This window comes from Phyllobates terribilis, unplaced genomic scaffold (genome assembly GCF_046119375.1).
Source record: "Phyllobates terribilis strain yellow unplaced genomic scaffold, ASM4611937v1 Scaffold_3__8_contigs__length_932513732, whole genome shotgun sequence".
In the NCBI taxonomy this organism is placed as follows: Eukaryota; Metazoa; Chordata; class Amphibia; order Anura; family Dendrobatidae; genus Phyllobates; species Phyllobates terribilis.
The window spans coordinates 185,600,939-185,619,481 of record NW_027362763.1 but is presented as its reverse complement, the minus strand read 5'-3'; the positions used below and the strand labels follow the sequence as shown (position 1 = coordinate 185,619,481).

At 47.0% G+C, this 18,543-nt stretch overlaps 1 protein-coding gene across 2 annotated transcripts in view; it reads right to left on the bottom strand.

Moving 5' to 3' along the window:
• SLCO2A1 (solute carrier organic anion transporter family member 2A1) overlaps window positions 1-18,543 on the bottom strand; it is a 78,058-nt gene that overhangs the window by 24,631 nt on the left and 34,884 nt on the right. For both annotated transcript variants that reach the window (XM_073674328.1, XM_073674329.1), the window contains exons 2-7: window positions 10,427-10,564; window positions 9,934-10,096; window positions 8,054-8,281; window positions 7,877-7,975; window positions 7,531-7,661; window positions 4,855-4,936 (exon numbers count right to left, since the gene is read on the bottom strand). In XM_073674328.1, the coding sequence (XP_073530429.1) occupies window positions 4,855-4,936; window positions 7,531-7,661; window positions 7,877-7,975; window positions 8,054-8,281; window positions 9,934-10,096; window positions 10,427-10,564 (841 nt within the window). The remainder of the gene's footprint in view (window positions 1-4,854; window positions 4,937-7,530; window positions 7,662-7,876; window positions 7,976-8,053; window positions 8,282-9,933; window positions 10,097-10,426; window positions 10,565-18,543) is intronic.

Here is an 18,543-nt window from a genome sequence, read left to right as displayed (position 1 = left end):
ATCTGAAGGGCGGCTTCTGGTTCTTGGCCTTCCTGGACTGGCCTATCAGGAGGTCCTGCAGAGGAGCTGCCTTTTTGGTGAAACCGGGAATGAATCTTCGGTAGTAGCCTACCAACCCGAGGAACTGCCGCACTTCCTTTACGCTGGAGGGGCTTGGCCATTCCTTAATTGCGGTGATCTTATCAGGGTCGGGAGCCACTCCGTCAGCACTCACCACGTGTCCCAGGTACTGCACCTTTGGTTTCAGGAGGTGACACTTGGAGGGTTTCACCTTTAGGCCGTAGTTTGCCAGGGCTTCGAACACTTCTGCCAGGTGTTTCAGGTGGTCCTCGTAGGTCTTGGAGTAGACGATAACATCGTCCAGGTATAACAGGACCGTCTCGAAGTTTCGGTGTCCCAGACAGCATTCCATCAACCGTTGGAAGGTTCCTGGTGCGTTGCAGAGTCCGAACGGCATGCAGGTAAACTCGCTAAGTCCCATCGGGGTGGTGAATGCGGTCTTCTCCCGGTCCGCCTCTGCTACAGGAACCTGCCAGTACCCGCTAGTGAGATCCAAAGTAGAGAAGAAGTTAGCAGATTTTAAAGCAGCCAAAGACTCCTCTATCCTTGGTAAGGGGTACGCATCTTTGTGTGTGATACGGTTGATTTTCCGGTAATCTACACACATTCTCATAGTGTTGTCTTTCTTTTTAACCAAGACTAGTGGAGCTGCCCAGGGGCTACAGCTATCCCTGATTACCCCAGCCTCCTTCATGTCTCTAAGCATCCCCTTGGCGTGTTGGTAGTGTGCAGGGGGTACGGGTCGGTATCTCTCCTCTATGGGAGGATGGTCTCCCGTGGGGATGTGGTGTTCTACCCCCTTTACTCGCCCGAAGTCTAACGGGTGTTTACTAAACACTCTCTCGTACTCTTGAACCACCCGATAGACTCCCTGTTTCTGGTGTGAGGGAGTGGAGTCAGTACCCAAATGTAGTTGCTGATACCAGTCCTCTATTGTTTTCTTAGAGCCGTTACCTTCCTCTGGTTGAGATGGAGGCAAGGGTTCCACGGCCTGTACAGAATTCTGGTTTATGGTGGACAATTTAGCTAGCGTGGCATACCGGGGCAGGTGTACTTCTCTCTTCCCGATGTTTATTATGCGAACGGGCACCCTCCCATGGCGTACATCAACCACCCCCCGTGCTGTCAAAATGGTGGGCCTACTGTCTGAGTAGACGGGTTCTACCATTGCTTGGTAGTCTCTACCTCTTAGACCAATAGCTGCCCGGCACCAAATCATCATTTCACTTTTTGGGGGCATGGCAATAGGGAAAGGGTCACACATTCTCACGCTTCCAATCTCACCACCGGAGAGTTCCACCTGTTGCCGCCGCATCAGTGCCCGGATCTCTTTTTGGAGCACTCGCTGCTGGCCGGAGCTGGCGTTCTTGGCAACCTGCTGTAAAATGAAAATCACCTCTGCAAGACAATTTTCAATCACATTAGTTCCTAGCGTTATCTTTGGGTGACTCTCGCGCTTGTCAATGTCTACAATGATCAGTCCCTGTGCTGCCAGTTCGACTCTACCGATTTTAATGGTCATCTCTTTGAATCCGATCTGTGGCACGGGTTGACCATTGCTGGCGATGATACTCAAGTCGTCGTCAGGGTAGCGGGTTATATCCGAGTCATTCCAGTACTGCTTGAAGAGCACGTACGGGATGGTGGTGACCTGTGACCCGGTGTCAAGTAGGGCACTCATAGGAATGCCATCCAGTACCACAGGCAAGACTGGACGTCCTCCCACATATTTGTCACGCCAGTTCGATGGGCCTGGTGATCTTATTCCTAGGGGTCGGCCCTCTACCCCAGGTTGTGCCAGTTTAAAGGACAGTACCTTGCCATATGTCCGGGTTGATTGCAGCGGCGGCAGATGGGTTGTCCGTCCTCGTTGTATCGGTCGCTGGGTCTTCCTCTGGCCGGTGGGGTCCTCCTTGGTCGACGCCACGGGATGTCCTCCGGTCCGGATGCCAGCTGGATCTTCCCTGGAGCAGAAACCTGTAACGACTGCACAGTTCGGGTTAGCGCGGCAACGCTTTTAGCTAGCTCTTGGACTTGATGGTGCAGGTCTGGAGCCGGGTCATTGTTCAAAGCCTGCGCATCAGCTCCCACAGGCCCTGCCGACAAGGGCGCCGCCTCCTGGTGGTAAGCGGTAGTAGGGCGCCTGTGGGTCACAACGCCACCCGGTGCCGGTTCTCGGAGCACCCGGATGGCTCTGTCCTTGAACTGTGCAAAGTCCAGATGAGGATCCTGTAAGGCCATTGCCCGCAACTGGGTTCGGTGGGCATTGCAATATAGTCCCTCTATAAATTGTTCGGTCAACAGCCTGTCCTCGTTTCCCACGCCGTCGGGGTCGGTCTGCTTAATGGCTCTCAGGGCCTCTTGTAGGTTTAAAGCATAGTCTCTTATATTCTCATGTGCTCGCTGTTTGCACCCGTAGAATCTAAGCTTAATCTCGGCTGAGGTGCGGGTATCAAAGGTGTCCTTCAGCCGGGTTAATATCCCTGCGACAGTCCTCCTCCCAGGTGGCCAGGACTTTACCTCCCTTTGGGCTGCCCCGGTTAGTTGGGCCACCAGGATGCTCACTTTTTGCTCTTCTGTGAGGGGGTACACCTGGAAGAGGCTATCCAGCTTTTCTCTAAAGTCATTCAGGGTATGTGACTCCCCTGAGTACTGGGGTAGCCAGGCTGCCCCCGAGATATAGGGCATAGTGAAAGGCATGACCGCAGCAGCGGTGGCGCTGGCGGTGGCTGCGGCAGTGAAGCTCTCCTCCGTATCCGACATCTTCCTCCCCCCTAGTGGACCGTGGCCTACCTTGCGATGATCCTCTTCCGTAGGCCGCGGCTCCGCAGTGGATCGTCAGGGTCGAGGACCTTCCGTCGCGCTCCTGTGACGTCGGCGTCTGCTGGGTTCCTTCTAGGACCTTACGCAACGTCCGGACGTGAGGCGGGGCTTCAGTCCTCGCGGGCTTTTCGGAGTCCACGCCCCTCTTCTTCCCGCGCGGCGCCCTCAAGATGGCGCCCAATGGCGGGAAAACTCCATGGATGGCGGGAAGAAGGCAGAAGATGGCGTCCAACGGCGGGAAAACTCCACGGATGGCGGGAAGAAGGTAGAAGATGGCGTCGGATGGCGGGAATCTTCACCACAGGTAAGTTTAAAAGTCTCTTTTTCAGGCACGCAGTACCCGGTGGTTGCGGGCACGAAATCCTGCCGACTACGCCAAAGTTGACGCGCCCCTGGGCCTGAGTCGCGCAGCGTTGCGCACGCGGGAGCCTACCCGGAGCCGGATCTGATAGGGGTAGTAGTCTCGTGGCGGTGACCCGGTCCGTGCCCAGGGAGTCAAGCTGAGTGGCAGTTTTTAGCAGAAGATGGTACGGTGTTCGACTACGCCACCCGTTGAATGCGGCTATGAAGCCGCCGCTGCAGGGCAGACCGCTGAGGCCGGTGGTAAGGTCGTGCAGCGTAGCTGGTAGAACCCCCAACGGGAGGGGTATGGCCTCAGGGCAACCGACGTGTTTGAAGGGGGTAGCAGGAACCACTCAGAGACGGTGCGGTGTAGTTCAGGGTCTTTACTGGTGGCAAAGGTAGACCCTCCCGGAGTACTGGCTAGCGATCGGGGCCTGGTCAGTCCGCGAGCAGATGGGATCTCCCCTGGCCAGGCGGAGTTGTAGGCCTCCCCAACTAATCGTACTCTTCTGGCTACCTTGCTAGAGGCTGGTAAAAGTAGCCCACGTCCCTGAGTGTACCGTGTGGTGCTCACCCGTATGGCTGGTGACTCGGGGCCTTTTGGTAGCTTCCGCTCCACGTCGCGGTGCTGGTCCCTTGCGTGTGACCGTGCCTTCGGGTTTCTTGGCCAGAGGACCTGAAATCCCCTGCCGGGCGGTTTCTGCTGCGGGGTAAGGATTAGTCCCCACAGCCTCGGACTCCGGGTCCGGTAAGAATTCTTCAATCAGGGCGAGCTCTACAGCTTCCAGCCCCTGACCTCTTTTAGTACAGCTCCCACAGAGCTCCTGATCTTTCTTTCCCTATAGCTGCTCCACTACAGACCAGACTGTGTCTCTGTCTGTGTTCTCTCACTCTACTCACTAACCCTGCCTCAGCCCCAGCTTTATATAGGGGAAGTTCTTCCCCTCCCAGGACTGGGCAGGAGGTGTGGCATGCATAGGATGTCTGACCAGGAAACCTCCCACCTGCTCACAGACGTAATATTGCTATTACTGTGGGAACCAGACCCCTGGGGTGCCACACTTGCACGGGGGCCATCTTCTGTCTTTGTCTGCCCCTGGTCCTACATGAATATTTTTGTAAGAGCCCATACAATATTGACTAGAAAATGGAGTCACTATTATTGAACATCTGTATCTAGAGCAAACATAGACCCTACATGATCATTACAAAGCACTCTGACAGTAATTGTATGATGTTTTATCACCTAGCATACCCCATTTAAAAAAAGAAAAATATCCACCAAATTTAACCAAATAAGTAAATTTCCAGATAAATTACAAAACAAAAAGGTATAAATGGTGAAAAACAATTAGAGCACAACTTTTCTCCTCCTGAATTTGGTATCAAAGAAGACATAACTTAGGAAAGGAATCAGTTTCTTAATTCTGAACTCTTACAACACTATGTCCAGTCTTGTACGTTGGGCAGCATTTATCTTCCTAGTCATGAGATCTGTGTTATTGTTTGTCACTGAACTGTCAAGGACAACATCTCACAGAGCTCAGCACTCGACCTGAGGGATAAAATGTGCTCAGCCCTTCCTGTGATATGGCTGGCCGTGGTGTCCCCGCGGTGCCGTCTCCTTACTTTTAATAAAACCGGATAGAGAACTTTCATCGCTGGTTGAATCCGGGATCTTTCTGAGAACGTTCTCTTCTGTATTTGACTTCTGACACCAAAAATAAAGAAAGAAACATAGTTATTATCTTTTTGCACTTGGCAAAAAAGTATGTGGACATCAATGGTTACAAAATAACATCATGTACAAACATTTGCTGGAGTAAAAGTGAGGCGTCTGTGATGTTGTAGGACAGGTTATGAAGTCTCCAAAAAGGCTGATTCATGAAATTTCTCCCTTAATAGGTCTGTCCTGATTTAGGCCATGTTCACATGTTGCATTTTTTTTCAATGTGTTTTTTTTAATGCAAATTAAAAGCAGCTTTTTACAGAACCAGCAAAAGCAATGAGATTTCAGAACCCTCACGCGCACAATTTCTTTTTTAGTTTCCTGACTGGATTGGAAAACTGCTGCATTTTTGAAAACTGTAGCATGTTAATTCTTTCAGGATTTTTGCAGCAATTTTTCAACATGAAAAGCTATGAGCGCAAAAAAGCTGCAAACAACGCAAACCTGCATTTTAGCTGCTTTTTTTGGTGAATGAAACTAACTTTATTAAAGAAGTGCTGCAGATGAATGACACCAAAAATACAGCAAAAAAAGCTGCAAAAACACAGTAAAACCTGCTTCTTGTAAGACCCTTTTTTTACTGTCAAGAGAGCAGGTTTTGGCTGCAGAAAACACCACAGCAAAAAAGCAACGTGAGAACATAGCCTAACTATAAAAATTGATAATGGCAGAAGAAGAAATTTACAAGTCAGACCACTCCATCATTCGTGCAAAATAATTAAGTAGTCCGAAACTACACAAAAGCTGTTGTAAGTTTGAGACTTCATGGCTGAGTACACAAGTCATCATCAATTGCAACCATGAGCTAGAGTAATAAGAAAATACATTGCTATTGTACTCTGGAAAAATAGAAATGAATTTCTAAGAGTATCGTGCTCATTCAACTGGCTTCTCCATCTGTTCTAGCAAAGATCAGGAGAACATTTCCTACATAAAAGTGTAGTGCTAAATGTAAAGTTTAAGTTTTCTGGAAAAAAATAATCTTTTGGAGCTGTTTTTTAATAGTTTATCTACCTTATTTATAATAAAAACGCTAGTGAATTCTGTCCTTTCAAGTTTTGGGCAACTGTTTGGAGAAGGTTCCTGTTGAAGTATGATGACAATGTCTTAGGTATAAAGTAAAATTCCATATATAGTAGTTGGCATGCACATTCTTGATTGCACTGTACAAAGCTCATATTTTACCTTATTGAACACCTCAGTCTTACAAACGGCACATGTACACGCTAAAGAAAAAAAACTGAACCCAGTGATTTCAACACCCCGAAATGTGAGGTTGTGGGAAATGAAGGATTAGGCATATTAAATTTATATTTAACTTCATTGCCCAATCTTTTTAATTTTGGAGAAAAGCTGCCACTTAGAGAGAGATAGCTGTGGGCTGAGGGAGTATTGGGATGACAGTTATCTAAGGTTTGGGCATCTGAAGGCTTAAGGAGGACCTGTCACCAGACCGAAAAAATGTGGCCAGTATTTGCTCTTATTTAATTTTATTGCTCCCCTGAATGTTTTATTTATTTTTTTAAAATCTGCCATACAATTGTATAGATATGAGTTTTTTGACTTAGTGCGCCCAATTTGCCAAATTTTATAGTCTTTTCCAAGAGGGCGCTACTCACAGTCTTTAGGCTGTCATGCATACTTACCCTGTGAGCAACGCCCCATTGGAAAGATCATGTAAATTTGCCTATGGGGTGCACTAACTAAAATGTCAGTATGGTGGATATAAAAAAAGTAAAAATCGGAATACTGAGAGAGCCATGGGAGAAGAGTTATGGCAAATGCTAGCCAGATTTTGAGCTTGTGACAGGTCCTCTTTAAGGTTGCTGTGACTGATTGGGAGCCGGTGGTATTAATCATAATGTACAAAAGAAAAACTAATGATTTGGATACTTTTCCCACTATGATACTAAAGAAGGGTAAACATTCAAAAACTGCTTGGACATTTGGCTACTAGTTGGTCATACATACTATCTTCTGCCGTTTCCAGCGCTGCTCCAGTCCTCTCCAGCATCATATGACCTCAGCTCTTTCTTTCTTGCTCACACCGCAGACCGTTCCTTTTTTAGTGTAGGTCTATGAGCACCTTGTTCTGAGTCTTATAGACGTACATTGAGAAAGTGACTTTCGGTTCACACAGAAATGCTCATTGTTGAGGTCACTTGATGCAGGAGAGGACTTGAGGAGCGCTGGAAACGCCAGAAGACGGCAACCGATAGAATTTTAATGCACGCACTGCACACACATTACTGATGGCTAGCAAAGGGGGTTAATAAAAAAGGAAACGCTAGAGTGGTCCTTGTAGTCAACCATTCTAATCATGATTAATGGTCAAGAGCTAAGCATTGGACATCACTTGGTCACTAATACAAAATGGGAAGAACAAGAAATACATTAAGTTTAAAACATAAAAAAAATCTATCAAGTACAACCTAATTTTCCTCTGTGTTGATCAAGAGAAAATCATGATTACTTTTACAAAGGCAAAATTAAAATGTATTTGTTGATTTGAAAAGTTAATTTTCATAGATAGCCTTCGAAATGTGTAAGTGTAGAAAATGTGAATATTTTTTTACCTTTGTTGTCATGTTCTTTGGAAAGAAAAAATAAGGTATGGAAGTAATCACAAGGCATCCAGATGCTATGAGTAGACCTAGCCACCAAGCTCCTATCCAACGAGGGTCACGTGGGTTAATGTCAACTTCCCCTGAAACCGTAGACAGAAAAATTACAATCAACAAATTAGAAAAACAGCAACATGACGGAAAATGAATTCATTTCGAAAATGAGAAAAGAAGAGTTTGTGATATACAGCATGGGTGATTGTTCAAAATGTTCCAAATTTCTTAAAATTTATCTTTATCTAGTTAAGAATCGTACTAATAGTATAAGTACATAGTGCATGTCTCTGCTTCTACTCACGAGGGTCAACTCTTCCAATGTCAACAAACATTCTCAAGACCATGGACCCTAGAAGATACCCGAATGCTGGTCCGAAGACTGAGATTGCAAACAGAATGGCTGTAGGCAGACAAGCAGAATGGTTAGATTACGCACATGCTAAAATATCTATAATTCTACTTAGATTGAATCACTTACCAATATACAAAGGTGAATTGTTTGGTTCTGCAAAATCATCTATATAAGAGATACCAAAAGGTTGTATAGGTACAGTGCCAATTCCAGCCAGTAACTGCCCCACAACCATTATCGCCCACATCTTGCCGGAGTCAACGTTTTTCATTTGGGATGGTCCTTGGCCTTGTGTCCTTGTATCATACACAGTCTTATTTTCTCCTGTGCATAGTTCATGATGAGTCTTATTTCCTGTACAAGAAAATCATATGTCAAAATAAGTCAAATTTTATTGAGTATGCTGCCTATGTCTTAACTATCGGCCTTGTCAGCCAAGTCAGTATCAAGATTAGTGATCTAATCACAAGGGTCTATTCCAGTGAAGCTAGTGGGGGTGCAAGACAACGTGCATAATTGGGCCAACTTAGTGGTCCAGATCCCTGGGTGACCGCTACTTTCAATTATATAGGCATCGACAGGATACCAATTCAGTTGAAAGTGATGGCTGAGCAGGAAACTATTGTCTCCCTCCCCTAATGTTCTTCGTCCTTTAGGTAGCCTACAGCCGGTAAGACTGTGAGGCCATGCTCAGGTCATTGCATTGCACCCCGTCCTGCTCTGCCCTTATCTATATTGAGGTTGACTAGAGACAGGATAGGACCAACCCGATTGGGTACACCTTGTCGTGGTGGGATGGCTTTTATGTTTTTTTGCTCAAAATAGTGTTAATTAAGTACCCTATGTTATTTACATGTATTATTACTATTTATTTCTTTACTTACTTACTACAGGGTATATGCTCACTTTGTTTTTTTCACGTATACCAACGTAAGCTCCGGCTCATTTCTTTGGTTTTATTGCACCGCCTGTGTTCGGCTGGGAAACTCATCCGGGGATTCCAGTTGGTTGAGCATACAATTTTTTTTATATTTCTGCCTTGGGCACTCAGGAGACATAATTACTTTTAAGAGGGCAATAATACTTTTTTAGTGTGCATTAAGGGGACATTATTACTTTTAAGGGGCATCATTTTGAGAACATTACTGGGATAATAATTATTTTTAAGAAAGCAATATGGGCACATTATTATTTATAGGAGGCATATTTACTTTAAAAAAGGGAAGGTACTAAAGGGGGCTTTATTATTTTTTAAGGGGCATACTTAATTTGAGAGGGCACAAAAAGGTGTCATTACTTTTAAGAGGACACAATGGGGATATAATTACTTTCTACATTCAGGCAAGAGTTAGGAAACCCCCATACAAATTAGATTTTGAAGGAGAGTTGGAAACAATGTAAAGGGAATCTGTCAGCAGGTTTTTGCTATGTAATCTGAGGACAGCATGATGTAGGGGTTAAAACACTGAATTCAGTATTCTGTCACTTATTAGTCTGTGTGCTGTTGTTTACTTACAATGAAAGTTTTATTACCAGGATATTATCACTTTTGGACTAAGTCTCACACCACTGCTAGACAGACCACGCCCCCTCCTATGATAAGCAGCTCACTGTCAATATACAATGTACACAGAAAGCTGTGGTGTGGGTAGGATTAGCTTTATGAGCTCTGCTACATGCTACATCTAAGAATCCTGATTGTGTCAAAACTGCTATACCCAGTAAACTAAGTGATACATCCCTGAAATCACTGTCTCTTTTCCTACATTATGCTGCTCTCAGGTGCGGTAGCAAAAACCTGGTGACAGATTCCCTTTAAGAGGCTTGTTTTCTCTCTTATTCTGGATCAGCACTGCATTAAGTTCAATTAAAATGGTATGATATTTTCCTAGATTTTTTAAGTCATATTAATAATAATAATAATAATAATAATAGGCATTAAAGTCAATTTAAAGTAATACAAATAGGTTTCAAAAAGCTGAGCATTCTCCTGGCAATGAACTTACCATGTTCTAGCGATGTGTACTGATATCTCTCTGAGAGGAAGTGGGGTACTGTCAGTAGGAATGTCCCAAGGGCGAGTAGTAAACCCCCAAGGCCAATAACACGAGGCCGATGTATCCGACATCCAAAATAGCTTATGAAGATAATCAGCACAGCATTACTGATCTGAAAAGGAGGCGGTAAAGATCAGCATATTGTGAACATAATTACATTTGACCAAACCACAAATCACCATTGTCTAACAAATTATGAGATTAAATCTATGATAATGGTAAAGTAGAAGGGTTTATACGGTAACATCAAGAGAGTCAATGAAGAGTTACTAGAAGGAGATGTCTATGATTACAAAAAGGTCTGCTTTTCATGTAGGAACAGAGCCACCCCTGCGTGTGGGATCTGTCTGGTATTGCATCTCAGCCCCATGAATTTGAAAAACAGCTGAAAAATGTCTCTGAGACACATACTCTGAATGTTGACATATTATGTTCGACCCACCTCATGGATACTCGAAAGAAGACCAGAAGAAGAGCTGGAGAGGCCAAAACGTTTCTCAATTGTGGTCAGGCTGCTCTTAAAGTAAGCGCTGTACAGGAGCTGCGAGAGCTGCAGCAGAGCATGGCAAAACACAAAAACCTAAGGAGAAAAAATAGATGCAGTTAATATTTTTGTCCTAAAACAGAATTTCCAGATTTCTCTTCCTGTACATGGAAGGAGCTCCATATCAAGAAAGAACCTCACTATGCTGTCTGGTTTTGACACGTTTAATAAAAGGGCCTGATTTTTTTTTCTACTCCCTTCTTATGGCCTTTCTGCCAACTCATCTCTCTCTTATTTGCTAAAAATGATGTTCCTCTGATGAGGGGAGTACTGCCAACTAATAGCAAAGGGCATGGCGCCAACCAGGCAGGGACTTCTCTCTTCAAGGTCCCCACAACAGCCGCCTGGTCTTATGATATAATGTACTACCTTTTATCATACAATCCAAACTTGATTTTTTGTCTCAGTAGACAAAACAAATATCACATTAAATAGTTTATAGATTAGTAACACAGCATATAATCGGTGTGGGTTTCTAGATGTCCTGCGAGATGATTTATAGAAACTTTTCAGGAGTATGTGGGATGTTCTAAGAAGTCCGGTAGCTGTGGGAGGATGTGAGATATGTAGATGTCACACCAGGGGGTGTTTGATGTCACTCATCTAACGCCAGACACGGATATTCTATTTCTGGGACCATGATCGAAATCAGAAAAACAAAAGAGGAAGCAAATGAGTAGCATTGAGGAAACTGTAGGAAACGTAGATCCAGAAAGGACCATACTAGCTGCCCAAGAAGAACTGCTAATGACTAATCTAAAGTGAACAATTCAACAGTAGGTGAGATATAAATGTACCTGTCCCCTTACATAAAACCTGCAGTAAAGCATGCTCTTGCTGTCCTCATCTCCCACAGCAGGGTCAAACTGTTTTAAGGGCATATAGAAGTATAATATGTCCAAGAACTGCTCTGTTTCTTATGATTTGTGACATGCCATAGTGGGTGGTTCCTCTTTATCAGTAAGTCTAAGGGCTGGCTTGCCCTGAACTAAAAAATGCCCACCTCTCTGACAGACAGGAGAAGAGGAGCAGAGACAAAGACTCACCCTGCCCCTCCTCTCTGACAGACAAGAGAAGAGGAGCAGAGACAAAGACTCGCCCTGCCCCTCATCTCTGACAGACAGGAGAAGAGGAGCAGAGACAAAGACTCATCCTGCCCCTCCTCTCTGACAGACAAGAGAAGAGGAGCAGAGACAAAGACTCGCCCTGCCCCTCATCTCTGACAGACAGGAGAAGAGGAGCAGAGACAAAGACTCATCCTGCCCCTCCTCTCTGACAGACAAGAGAAGAGGAGCAGAGACAAAGACTCGCCCTGCCCCTCATCTCTGACAGACAGGAGAAGAGGAGCAGAGACAAAGACTCATCCTGCCCCTCCTCTCTGACAGACAGGAGAAGAGGAGTTGAGACAAAGACTCGCCCTGCCCTTCCTCTCTGACAGACAGGAGAAGAGGAGCAGAGACAAAGACTCGCCCTGCCCCTCCTCTCTGACAGGAGAGGAGGAGCAGAAATAAAGACTCACCCTTACCTCTCCTCTCTGACAGACAAAAAAGGAGGAGCAGAGACAAAGATTCGCCCTGCCCCTCCTCTCTGGCAGACAGGAGAGAAGGAGCAGAGACAAAGACTCACCCTGCCCCTCCTCTTTAACAGACAGGAGAGGAGGACCAGAGACAAAGACTCGCCCTGCCCCCAATTCTTGTAATCCACGTCTGTGTGTCTGCTGCTAAAGAGGGAATACACTTGACAGCAGGCAGGGGACAGGTTACCCAGGTGGACAGCTAGTGACCATCACTTTGGAGTGTTTTCTCAGGGGAATAAAAACCTAAATAAAGTAGAACATTATTGGGGTAATAATTACTTTTAAGAGACGAATATGGGGGCATTTTAATGCTTATAGGAGGCGTAATTACTTTGAATAAGGGAAGGCACTAAGGGGGGCTTTATTATTTTTTAAGAGGCATAATTACTTTGATATCACTTTTAAGAGGGGCATAATTATTTTGAGATTTTATTTTACAAAACATAATATATGAACACAGCCTTCAAATTAAGCAGCCAGGTAATAAGCCCACTCCCCGAATAGCCCTGAGGAATTCAGGGACTGCATACGTAAGGAGATGGACATACTGGCCATGTTTCTCCTTGAAGAAGCAAGTATATTGTTATAATGTGTAATGTGAATTTTGATATATGTTAATGATGTATGTTGTTTGACAGTAGGAGAGCAAGAGTTAATGGTTGGGACTAGCCCAGAGAGGGAGGAGATAAACTGAAGGGACAAGAGACAGTTCCTGTTAGAATGTTAAAAAGGGCCCAGTATGTGTAAAGAAAAGACCTAAGGTCTAGGGTGAGCAGTGCCGCATGACGTGGGTGTCTCTAATGAGAGAGGAGACATAGGATAGCGAGATCCTGAGCAGAGAAGTAGAAGACAAGTAACTGAAGGAACAGAGTGATTGACTGGAGACGAGTCCTTTGTCAGGACTCCTAGCAGTATGGCCTGGAGTTTTAACTCACAGAGGTAACGGGCCTAAATGGGACAGAGAACATAAGACAAAGCAAGTGCCCCTGTCGGAAGTTCCAGAGCATCAGAGAAGTTAAGGACCGGCCGTACTGGCATAGTAGCTACTGTATATGATCCCTACCAAGTTCCTGTTTAGTAAAAAGTTTAATTTTGAATGGTGATCTCCCTCATTGAACTGTCCAACAACTGGTCCTGGCAAACCAATGTCACCGGTTACATGCGGCCTGCAAGGGCGTAGTACCCCCACACCACAAGTCCACACACCCAGCCAGAACCCCCATTTTCATGTAACATGTTGGAGTGTAAAAGATGAGTACCTCGCCCATGGCTACCGCTCCGTGCCACGTTACACATACAAAACCTCCACTATATGCACCTTGAGGAGCCTCTGGTCATCTTTATTTATTTTCACCTTCTTTATTCACTTTTCATTTATTTCATATATTGTGCTCCCCTCCATAAGGCCATAACAGTCCTTTGGGGAGCATTTCAATGTTTATATGCTTTTACCTGATTTTCCCTGCTAGCTTGGCCCCAGTTACAGGGAAAATGAGTTACCTTTCAATCTCTGACAGTATCATCTAATTGATATGATTGCATAGCACAATCTTTCCAGTGCCCACCCATTGTCATCCCCCACCCAGACACAATTGCGGGAGCTGATGGCTTCCATCTGGCTAATTTTAATGTATACTGTACTGCAATACTTTAATATTGTTACTGTTAGTAATACTGTTTAGTCCAAAGAGTGCATTAGAAATAAAAGCAAAATGAATTAAAAAAATGTTGAAAAATATTTTTAAAATATCAAACTTTAAATCTCCCGCATTTCCCAATTCAAAAATACAACCATTTCAAAAATATTGTCATCATGTTCATAAAAATAGAAAAATATCAAATTAGTTAACCCGTATGATAAATAATGTAAAGAGAAAAAAAATGGCTCTCGTAGGAAGGATTTATAGTTACGTCTAGGCATGGGACATTAGACTTTGTATATAAAAAATCTCTGCAAAAATGTATTAAGAAATTAATTGGTACAGAATCTGTCACCCGATGCATAGTTGATAATATCTCATGAGGATCTCCTGCCCACTGCGACCAATCACTGGTGGCAGTGGTCATGTAACAGAAAAATGGATCTACCTGGACCAATGGAGACTGTTGGAGAAGCCTGTACTTGAATGGTGAGGGATAGAGCCGGTCAGTATTGCTTCTTTTACCATTTTACAGCATTCCCTGCCTTTTGAAAAGTTTATAAGTCAGAAAACTTTTATAAGCCCAGAAATGTTCCCTGTCCATCAAGTTAACTGTTTCTTAAACCTAACAGTAAAATTGGAATAGACTTTCCTCCATGATTTATTGCAGCTTGTGCTACATTTGGTGCCTACAAACAGACACGTGAGATACATGTACTATGCAGCTGTACTCCAGCATTATGTTTCCCTTATTATAGGGGGGGGAATTTTCAGCACAAAGAAATCCATCAATAGGAAACATAGTTCCTGCACACAGTCCCCACCACATGGGGCCTCTCTGGCAGGAGAAGAATCAGGTCAAATGTTGCTATTTGTTCACTTTTTCCCCAGCAATAGCAAAAATGTTGTCCTCCCAAAATGAGGCCAAGACCTGCCTGGTACACCACCGCTTGGCACAGTGTAAGGCTATTAAACAAACAGATCCAAGGCAAATAATATCACTGGACAAAATGTTCAGTTTGGATGCCAACATTAGTGCCCCCTCGTGTGGCTCCCTATGATTTAACTCTAAATAGGAAAACCTTCCTGTTTGCATGAAGAAATGTTGTGTATATCCAATACCAGAGGCCGACACGGGCAGAAGAACAATATATGGGCTGGTGTGCTGTCCATCGAGTCCTGCTGCATGCACGATTCTACCTGTTTTGGAGGTGGTAATGGCCCCCTTACCTCTTGGGCCCCTGTGCGACTGCATAGGTTGCTCCAATGGCATGTCCCCCCTGTCCTATACTATGCCCTAAACATCCTTATACCGTATGTGTAAATAATAGATAAACACACAGGTATAGGGAAGGGGGCCAAACCAATAGAATACGTGTCGTGATTATTTTTATTTTTGTAAATTATGCTAAGATATTGGCCGATAATTACTACACAATAATTGCTGTGCAGTTTGCTCCAGCACAGCAATATCTTAAAGAAGCCCTCCCATGAAGATTATTTTCTTTACAAACCTCTATATATGTGTATGTAGTGTAGTGTGTGTGTTCATTTCCTCACCTACCGCCGTCTTCTCCGGGATTCACCGCTGTTCTGCTCCTCTTCTCAGTGACGTCACCGCTCTTCAGACTCTCTGGGTCACACTGCGATCTGTGTGACCCAGAAGTCTGTTTTACAATGTAAGTCTATGAAGCCTTGTTCTGATGATTCATAGGTTTACACTGTAAAAGCCACTTCCAGGTCATGCAGAGCGCAGTGTGACCAGGAGAGTCAGAAGACTGGTGATGTCACTGAGAAAAGGAGCAGAACAGCAGTGGATATCAGAGAAGGTGGCAGTAGGTGAGTATATTAATACACTGACACTATACTATGTACATATATACACAGATTTAGTAAAAATAAAACATCATTGGAGGGCTTCTTTAATGGGTCATTCTCACCACATAGATGCATCATTGTATTATTAGGATAGGCCATCAAATTCAAAATGGTTGGGTCCAATTGCTATATCCCTCATTGATGCTAATGCCGCAGTGCTGGATTAACCTTTCAAGGCTTCCCTCCACATCGGAGCTTCGGTCAGGCGTCTCTGTGTGATACTGCCAGTGAGCATTGTAGCCCTTCCATCTCAGGATCAGCGGGAGTCCTAGTGATATGCTATGTGTTATTTTAGAGGTGACAATGTAGCACCCCGAGGACTCGGCTGCTACAGGAGTATTGCACCTCAAACCAGAGGTGTGGTATTCCACTCCCGGGTAAGGATGGAGTGTGGGACAGAGCTCAGATAGCTGCATGCACTACACTCACCCCATTTCCGGGGGACAGAACAACGGTACTCCCACCAGATAGATGTGCAGGTACGACAGCGTCTGTCCCTGGCTGGAGTGGGGGGGGGGGGACATCCCAGTAGTGTAGGAGCAGACAGGGGAGGGACTCTGGGCATAGGTAGGAGCCCATTGGGTGCTAGTCACCTGGGCTCGGGTGTCAGAGGGAGTATATAAGGTGGGCACCATCTTTAGACAGGGTCTGTTCAGCCTGGAGGAGTGGAGAGAGGAGCTCAGCCAGAGAGGGCTGAGGGGGAGCTGTGGCTCCGTCTGGGCCCAGCTCCAGAGCCAGGCCTGAAGCAAAGAGAGGGAAGGGAGAAGAGGAACACTAGGAAAGGCCCAGAGACGCAAGCAGAAGGAACCCTGAGATCCCACGAGTGAACTAAAACGGGTGAAGGGTTGGCAGAGAAGGGTACCGGATCCCAAACTGGTGGAGGTCAATCATCCTTAGCCAGGAACCGGAGGTCGTGGTCAAGCTTTGGCACGACCCCTCGCCACATCCACCAGGAAGGCACGCCACATAGGGTCAGGAAAGGCGGAGAGAGGTTTTGCCCCATAAGGCCCGAGGAAGCCGGACATAGGTGGGTCCCTGGTGAGGACGGCCAGTAGGAAGGAAGAGAGGGGAGCTCTGGACCACGCTCTGGAATCGCCTGGGAGTTGGCCGAGTCCCTGACCTGGTGGACGCAGCACGGCTCGGGTGGTCCTACTGTGCACAAGGATCTGATAAAGAACTCTGAGTAAAGCTTTTGAAACTGCACTTTCCGCCTCTGTGTTCCTGCCGTCACACCTGCACCCTCAGCACTGGGACACCCGCACCATCACCCCCATCATCATCTCTAACAGATCTGCCCTGAGGCCGTACTCCTCCCGTGGGGAGTCATCTCATTCTCAGCTGCACCAACAACACCGGCCTCAGCGGTCTGCCGTGCAGCGGCGGTTTCGTGACCGCAATCCACGGGTGGCGTAGTCGAACATTCTAACATCTACTGCTAAATACTGCCGCTCAGTTTGACTCCCTGGGCACGGACCGGGTCACCGCCACTAGACTACTACCCCCATCTGATCCGGCTCCGGGTAAGCCCCCGTGCGCGCGATGCCGCACGACACAGCAGGCCCAGGGGCGCGTCAACTTTGGCGTAGTCGGCAGGATTACGTGCCCGCAACCGACGGGTACTGCGTGCCTGAAGAAAAGTTCACATTTACCGTAAAAAGGAGTCTCCCGCCAATTCCAGAGGGTTCCCGCCATCGGACGCCATCTCGGGTCGTTTCCCGCCGTTTGCCCGCCATCTGCAGCCTTTTCCCGCCATCCACGGAGTTTCCCGCCATAAGGAGACGATTCCCGCCATCTGAGACGATTTCCCGCCCTGGCAGAGCGGACTCCATTATGGGCGTGCCAGAGGGTGGCAAGAGGCCACCTCCCATCGTGGGCCAGGTCCAGGAATGGCGCCAAAAGCGGAAACCGCCCCCACCAGCAGAGACTGCAATGATAGAAATGTCCATCAGCATGAGGGGGCTGCCCCTGGAACTGACTGTCACCAAGTTGCCCCGGGACCACCCTCAAGGGGGGCGGATAGAGAACAAAACAGAGAAGATGGGTGCGGCCTGGAGGAGTCTGGACAGATCGCACCCGGAGATGGAGGAAGAGTCGAGCAGCACTGACCCTGTGGTCCGGAACCTGTTGCAGGCTGCCACCCCAGAAGGCCTGGTGGAGATCCTGGCACAGCTCCCCAGAGATCGGGAGCGTGCACAAACCGCGCTGGAGACCTTGGCCCGGAAGATGGCCCGGGTACAGCAGGAAGCGCTGGCCGAGTGGAGGAGAGAGATGGTCCAGCAGGCTGGAACCCGCCAGCAGAAGACGCCACCCGCAACGTGGAGCATGTCTGCCCCTGAGGATGGTGCAGGAGGAACGGAGGCAGGAGACGACGCCGCAGAGGGAGCCGCAGAGATGGAAGCAGGTAATGGGGACGTCATCACCCCGTGCCCAGTAGCCACAAGCCTGCCCCAGCTCCCCGTCGCAGAGCCCGAAGTTCCACTCACCGCGCCCGTTGCTGCACCGCCGCTGCTCCCGACTAGGCCTCGAGCGGCAGGAGCCGCGGTCGCGCCCTCTGTTACGCCACGCCCCTTGACCCTGAGCGCGGCAAAAGAGGAAGTGTCCCCGGCCTGGTCGCAGGGCCGAGTACCCCCGGGCGCCGCAGTCTCCACAGCGCCCTCTACCTCCACTGCGCCACCGGCCTGGTCGCAAGGCCTAGTGGATCGGGGCCCCGCTGCCCCTCCAGCGCCCTCTTTCCCAAAAGTGCCATACTTGAACCCAGACAGGATGCCTACGGCCTGGACGCAAGGCCGAGTACCTCCGGGCGCCGCTGCCCCTCCAGTGCCCTCAACTTCCACAGTGCTGCCCCTGGGCGAAGATCTCTTTGCGCAGCATACTAGCCCGGACGGGCTGCCTTTCGTTTGGCCACCGGAGTACGTCAACCC